Genomic DNA, 7,500 nt, shown 5'->3' with positions numbered 1-7,500 from the left:
GAGAGACAGAGAGAGAGAGAGAGAGCCATGTACTGTAGCTTCAGGCTAAATTTACATCAGCTCTAGATAATATACAGGAGGAGGGCTTCTCCACGTCTCCAATGCAATCTGGGAAGCTGAAGCTCAGCAAATATCAGAAGTTCTTTTGTACACACCCAGGCCTGAAATATCCCAATGTCAGTTTATTTACGTTTTATCTTGTTGTTTTGTCGTGTTGTCGATAATATAGGAGCGGCCACCCATAAGCCTGACGCGGTATTTCTCTAGATGAGTTGGGTGTGCTCTGGGATTACATCCCAAATGGCACCCTACTCCCTTTATAGTGCACTACTTATTGTCAAAAGTAGTGCACTATATAGAGAATATGGTGCCATTTAAGACGCAGAATAGTTTACTGCATTCGGTATCTGTACCGAAAGGAACGCCAAGGCGGAAAAAGCCTTGACAACAGCGAGAGGGTGAGTGGTTGGGGGGGGACTACTTTATTATCTGTACGGTTCCAACCTAACTTTTAAGATTGATGTCCGTGTTGAAATTGTACATGTTCTATATTTCTGTTCTACGATCATTTACCATTTGACATCGCGTGACAGTTTTGTTACGGTGTGAGGTAAAACAGTCGTGATACTTCATTGAAATGATTTCCTGTTTGCCTTATTTAAATGAGAGAGACAGTCAGGGAGATGAATTCATTGGATCCATTTGGTCTCATTTCGAATATAATTGGTTTAGAATTAGAACCATGTTAAGAAATTCTAAGTTCTGATTTAGAACTAACCTTGGAGGTTAAAATATTAATTTCCCTTTTTGTCTACGGACATCTATGGTGACATATACAAGCCTCAAACATCCCCGGGCAATGCTTCCCCATATTCATTTAACTACGGGGGGGAACACCTACAAAATATGAAACAGGAAAACATATAGCGTTTGTAATGAGATGGAAATGATTTTCCTAAAAACCCTCTCTAATGAACGTTAACTAGCTACAAAGAAACCTATGCCCACATGGCGGAATGACCATTCTGCCAATGGCAGCAGGTAGCCTAGCGGTTAGAACGTTGGGCCAGTAATTTTTTCACAAGTTTTTTTTTTTTTTTTATGTGTCCCGAATTTTGGTTTAATGGCCTTGGAGCCCTGGTTAATTGCCTTGGTTCCTTGGCAAATTGGGCACATCCTTAACGCCAAGTGGCCTTGCCACTAAAATCACAAAATTCTATACATATGTCTATGACAGAGAGAACAAAAGCAGAACTCTGGGGTGTATCAGTGGATATACGAAGAGGCAACGTGCAGAAATATATGTGACATGTATCGGCGTATAATACGACATATACAGAACTGCTTTGTTGTAAACATTAGCTAACTGGTTCCGAGTTCCCAACATGACCTGTAGTCCAAATGTATGAGCATATGTGTATCTATCTCTACCAAGAGTCAGCGTACATCTAACACGATATCACTTTGTCCTGCTCACATTACATGCCAAATAACAGCGAGCTACCGCCTTGCTCCTCACTATAACTGTAGTCTACCTTAACGTTTCCCTTTTGCCTGCCTGCCTGCCTGCCTGCCTGCCTGCCTGCCTGCTATCCACCATATCTGTTTTTTGTCCATTTTATAAATTTTTTCGAACATTAATGTATATTTACTTTTTCTTTCCTTCATTTCATATTCCCCCCCCCCCGTCCCTCCGTCTCGCCGTCCTCCACCGCTTATATCCTACCACCACCTCACCTAACCACGTACCACCTCATCTACCACGTACCACCTCACCTACCACGTACCACTGGGCAGAAGAACCTACCACTCCTACACTTACTACCTGTAAGTAAACACTTCAACATAACAGTGTTGATGCTTTTGCTTTACTATCGTGTGTCGTTGAGACCCGGGTCCGTGCATGAGAGAAAACATGACATTCTCATCTGTTCCACAGACCTGGGTCGAATACACATGTCAATTACTTTCAAATTTTTTGAAATACGTTTGATTTAATATTCCTTGTACAGTGAAAAAACAACAACAATTGTCTCCAAAGCACCTCAGTATTTGCATGAGAAGAACCATGTCATTCCAATGTCTACCATGCTTTAGTTTCTGACAGAGAATCTGAAGGACTCTTACAGTTTCCCCTTGATGATCAGATTGACACACTTTGACAATCGCTAATAAATGATTTATGAAGCATTATAAAGAGTACATCATGGAGATCTTATAGAGGCCTGAAGTCTCTATAAAATAGACATCTATCAATCCCAGAACTGACTGGCCTGGTCAAACAAACTGACTGCTTGAAGTGAAACCGAACGTGAGCTATGACGAGATCAGGATGGGCTAGGTCCTGTGGCTCAGTCGGTAGAGCATGGGTCCTGTGGCTCAGTCGGTAAAGCATGGGTCCTGTGGCTCAGTCGGTAGAGCATGGGTCCTGTGGCTCAGTCGGTAGAGCATTGGTCCTGTGGCTCAGTCGGTAGAGCATGGGTCCTGTGGCTCAGTCGGTAGAGCATGGGTCCTGTGGCTCAGTCGGTAGAGAATGGGTCCTGTGGCTCAGTCGGTAGAGAATGGGTCCTGTGGCTCAGTCGGTAGAGCATTGGTCCTGTGTGGCTCAGTCGGTAGAGCATGGGTCCTGTGGCTCAGTCGGTAGAGCATGGGTCCTGTGTGGCTCAGTCGGTAGAGCATGGGTCCTGTGGCTCAGTCGGTAGAGCATGGGTCCTGTGGCTCAGTCGGTAGAGCATGGGTCCTGTGGCTCAGTCGGTAGAGCATGGGTCCTGTGGCTCGGTTGGTAGAGCATGGGTCTAGTGGCTCGGTCGGTAGAGCATGGGTCCTGTGGCTCGGTCGGTAGAGCATGGGTCCTGTGGCTCGGGTCGGTAGAGCATGGGTCCTGTGTGGCTCAGTCGGTAGAGCATTGGTCCTGTGGCTCAGTCGGTAGAGCATGGGTCCTGTGGCTCAGTCGGTAGAGCATGGGACCTGTGGCTCAGTCGGTAGAGCATGGGTCCTGTGGCTCAGTCTGTAGAGCATGGGTCCTGTGGCTCGGTCGGGAGAGCATGGGTCCTGTGTGGCTCAGTCGGTAGAGCATGGGTCCTGTGGCTCAGTCGGTAGAGCATGGGTCCTGTGGCTCAGTCGGTAGAGCATGGGTCCTGTGTGGCTCAGTCGGTAGAGCATGGGTCCTGTGGCTAGGTCGGTAGAGCATGGGTCCTGTGGCTCAGTCGGTAGAGCATGGGTCCTGTGGCTCAGTCGGTAGAGCATGGGTCCTGTGGCTCAGTCGGTAGAGCATGGGTCCTGTGGCTCAGTCGGTAGAGCATGGGTCCTGTGTGGCTCAGTCGGTAGAGCATGGGTCCTGTGGCTAGGTCGGTAGAGCATGGGTCCTGTGGCTCGGTCGGTAGAGCATGGGTCCTGTGGCTCAGTCGATAGAGCATGGGTCCTGTGGCTCAGTCGGTAGAGCATGGGTCCTGTGTGGCTCAGTCGGTAGAGCATGGGTCCTGTGGCTCAGTCGGTAGAGCATGGGTCCTGTGGCTCAGTCGGTAGAGCATGGGTCCTGTGGCTCAGTCGGTAGAGCATGGGTCCTGTGGCTCAGTCGGTAGAGCATGGGTCCTGTGTGGCTCAGTCGGTAGAGCATGGGTCCTGTGTGGCTCAGTCGGTAGAGCATGGGTCCTGTGGCTCAGTCGGTAGAGAATGGGTCCTGTGTGGCTCAGTCGGTAGAGCATGGGTCCTGTGGCTCAGTCGGTAGAGCATGGGTCCTGTGGCTCAGTCGGTAGAGCATGGGTCCTGTGTGGCTCAGTCGGTAGAGCATGGGTCCTGTGGCTAGGTCAATAGAGCATGGGTCCTGTGGCTCAGTCGGTAGAGAATGGGTCCTGTGGCTCAGTCGGTAGAGCATTGGTCCTGTGTGGCTCAGTCGGTAGAGCATGGGCCCTGTGGCTCAGTCGGTAGAGCATGGGTCCTGTGTGGCTCAGTCGGTAGAGCATGGGTCCTGTGGCTCAGTCGGTAGAGCATGGGTCCTGTGGCTCAGTCGGTAGAGCATGGGTCCTGTGGCTCAGTCGCTAGAGCATGGGTCCTGTGGCTCAGTCGGTAGAGCATTGGTCCTGTGGCTCAGTCGGTAGAGCATGGGTCCTGTGGCTCAGTCGGTAGAGCATGGGTCCTGTGGCTCGGTCAGTAGAGCATGGGTCTTGTGTGGCTCAGTCGGTAGAGCATGGGTCCTGTGGCTCAGTCGGTAGAGCATGGGTCCTGTGGCTCAGTCGGTAGAGCATGGGTCCTGTGTGGCTCAGTCGGTAGAGCATGGGTCCTGTGGCTAGGTCGGTAGAGCATGGGTCCTGTGGCTCAGTCGGTAGAGCATGGGTCCTGTGGCTCAGTCGGTAGAGCATGGGTCCTGTGGCTCAGTCGGTAGAGCATGGGTCCTGTGTGGCTCAGTCGGTAGAGCATGGGTCCTGTGGCTCAGTCGGTAGAGCATGGGTCCTGTGGCTCGGTCGGTAGAGCATGGGTCCTGTGGCTCGGTCGGTAGAGCATGGGTCCTGTGGCTCGGTCGGTAGAGCATGGGTCCTGTGGCTCGGTCGGTAGAGCATGGGTCCTGTGGCTCGGGTCGGTAGAGTATGGGTCCTGTGTGGCTCAGTCGGTAGAGCATTGGTCCTGTGGCTCAGTCGGTAGAGCATGGGTCCTGTGGCTCAGTCGGTAGAGCATGGGTCCTGTGGCTCGGTCGGTAGAGCATGGGTCCTGTGTGGCTCGGTCGGTAGAGCATGGGTCCTGTGGCTCAGTCGGTAGAGCATGGGTCCTGTGGCTCAGTCGGTAGAGCATGGGTCCTGTGTGGCTCAGTCGGTAGAGCATAGGTCCTGTGGCTCGGTCGGTAGAGCATGGGTCCTGTGGCTCAGTCGGTAGAGCATTGGTCCTGTGGCTCAGTCGGTAGAGCATGGGTCCTGTGGCTCAGTCGGTAGAGCATGGGTCCTGTGTGGCTCAGTCGGTAGAGCATGGGTCCTGTGGCTCAGTCGGTAGAGCATGGGTCCTGTGGCTCAGTCGGTAGAGCATTGGTCCTGTGGCTCAGTCGGTAGAGCATGGCGTTTGTTTATGATTTCCACTGGGGCAACCCATATGTAAAATGTGTTTAAGTATGATTGTAAATTGCTTTGGATAAAAGTGGCTGTTAAATGGCATACAATAGACCTGGATGATTCCACTCAGATACTTTCCACATGACCCAACACAGGGGCCTCTACCGTAGAGAAGAGGTAGGACTCCATATATTTCCACATCATTGTCATCATAGTCATGTCACTTTTCAAACTGCTGCACGACTGCTGCAAACAGATAATGGGTGTGTTCATAACGGCATCCTATTCCCCTTGTGCCCTGGTCAAAAGTAGTCCACTATATAGGGAATGGGGTGGAATTTGGGACACAGCCTTGGTCTAACAGGCCCTGCTATAGTGTTACCCATTGAAGTGATAAGGACAGGACGGACAGACGGATGGAGGGAGGGAGGGAGAGAGAGAAGGGGAAAGAGGAGAGAGGGAGACAACAGCCTCTTGCCGCTGATTTTCATTATGCTTAATGCTAGTCGTTTTACACAACAAACGAGCGTCAGAGACAGGCAGTTAGATGCTCCCATGTGAAATGCATGAGGGGAACCAAGTCCTCTCTCCCTCTCCATCACCTCCCTCTCTCTCTCTCTCTCTCTCTCTCTCTCTCTCCATCTCCTCTCCATCTCCTCTCTCTCTCTCTCTCTCCATCTCCATCACCTCTCTCTCTCTCCATCAGCTCTCTCTCCCTCTCCATCTCCTCTCTCTCTCTCTCATCTTCTCTCTCTCTCCCTCTCCCTCTCCATCACCTCCCTCTCTCTCTCTCTCTCTCTCTCTCACTCTCTCTCTCCATCTCCTCTCCATCTCCTCTCTCTCTCCCTCTCCATCACCTCTCTCTCTCTCCCTCTCCATCAGCTCACTCTCTCCCTCTCCATCAGCTCTCTCTCTCCCTGTCCATCACTTCTTTCTCATCACCTATTTCTCTCCTTCTCCATCCCCTCTCTCTCTCTCTCCCTCACCCCTCTCTCTCTATCCACCCCCTCTCTCTCTATCCATCCCCTCTCTATCTATCTATCCATCCCCTTTCTCTCCCTCTCCATCCTCTCTCTCTCTCTCTCGCTCTCCCTCCCCCTCTCTATGTCTCCATCGCCTCCCCCTCGTCCTCATTGTCAGTATTGTGTGTGTGTGTCATTAAGGATGCAGGTATATAAGGGATTACATTGAGGAGGATTACTTTAATGTATTATGTGTCCTTATAAGTACACAGAGACAGGCATATAGTAGGCCTACATTAACCCCTGATATAAGACAGGCTGTACCATTACATTAACCCCTGATATAAATAAGACAGCCAGTACATTAACCCCTGATATAAATAAGACAGCCAGTACATTAACCCCTGATATAAATAAGACAGCCAGTACATTAACCCCTGATATAAATAAGACAGCTTGTACCATTACATTAACCCCTGATATAAATAAGACAGCCAGTACATTAACCCCTGATATAAATAAGACAGCCAGTACATTAACCCCTGATATAAATAAGACAGCCAGTACATTAACCCCTGATATAAATAAGACAGCCAGTACATTAACCCCTGATATAAATAAGACAGCCAGTACATTAACCCCTGATATAAATAAGACAGCCAGTACATTAACCCCTGATATAAATAAGACAGCTTGTACCATTACATTAACCCCTGATATAAATAAGACAGCCAGTACATTAACCCCTGATATAAATAAGACAGCTTGTACCATTACATTAATCCCTGATATAAATAAAACAGCCAGTACATTAACCCTTGATATAAATAAGACAGCCAGTACATTATTAACCCCTGATATAAATAAGACAGCCAGTACATTAACCCCTGATATAAATAAGACAGCTTGTACCATTATATTAACCCCTGATATAAATAAGACAGCCAGTACATTAACCCCTGATATAAATAAGACAGCCAGTACATTAACCCCTGATATAAATAAGACAGCCAGTACATTAACCCCTGATATAAATAAGACAGCCAGTACATTATTAACCCCTGATATAAATAAGACAGCCAGTACATTATTAACCCCTGATATAAATAAGACAGCCAGTACATTAACCCCTGATATAAATAAGACAGCCAGTACATGAACCCTGATATAAATAAGACAGCCAGTACATTAACCCCTGATATAAATAAGACAGCCAGTACATTAACCCCTGATATAAATAAGACAGCCAGTATAATAACCCCTGATATAAATAAGACAGCCAGTATAATAACCCCTGATATAAATAAGACAGCCAGTACATTAACCCCTGATATAAATAAGACAGCTTGTACCATTACATTAACCGCTATCGAGAATTAATGAGTTATATGATTGACACTATGAAGCCTTGAGGATCTGAAGACATGCTTTAAGATTTCTGTTCTGTTCTGAGACTTGAGGCTGTGTGTGTGTGTGTGTGTGCGTGTGTGCATGTGTGCGGT

At 48.6% G+C, this 7,500-nt stretch overlaps 1 protein-coding gene across 5 annotated transcripts in view; it reads left to right on the top strand.

The window, feature by feature from the left end:
* LOC106596771 (receptor-type tyrosine-protein phosphatase mu) overlaps window positions 1-7,500 on the top strand; it is a 300,100-nt gene that overhangs the window by 20,759 nt on the left and 271,841 nt on the right. For 3 of the 5 annotated variants that reach the window (XM_082973221.1, XM_082973222.1, XM_082973220.1), the window contains exon 5: window positions 1,798-1,827. The exons of 1 other annotated variant lie outside the window; for it this stretch is intronic. In XM_082973221.1, the coding sequence (XP_082829347.1) occupies window positions 1,798-1,827 (30 nt within the window). Of the gene's footprint in view, window positions 1-134; window positions 459-1,797; window positions 1,828-7,500 lie in introns of those variants that run through there. One more of the 5 variants, XM_082973224.1, reaches the window with a different exon arrangement.

This window comes from Salmo salar, chromosome 03 (genome assembly GCF_965601325.2).
Source record: "Salmo salar chromosome 03, fSalSal1, whole genome shotgun sequence".
In the NCBI taxonomy this organism is placed as follows: domain Eukaryota; kingdom Metazoa; phylum Chordata; class Actinopteri; order Salmoniformes; family Salmonidae; genus Salmo; species Salmo salar.
This window is presented reverse-complemented; position numbering and strand designations above follow the sequence as displayed.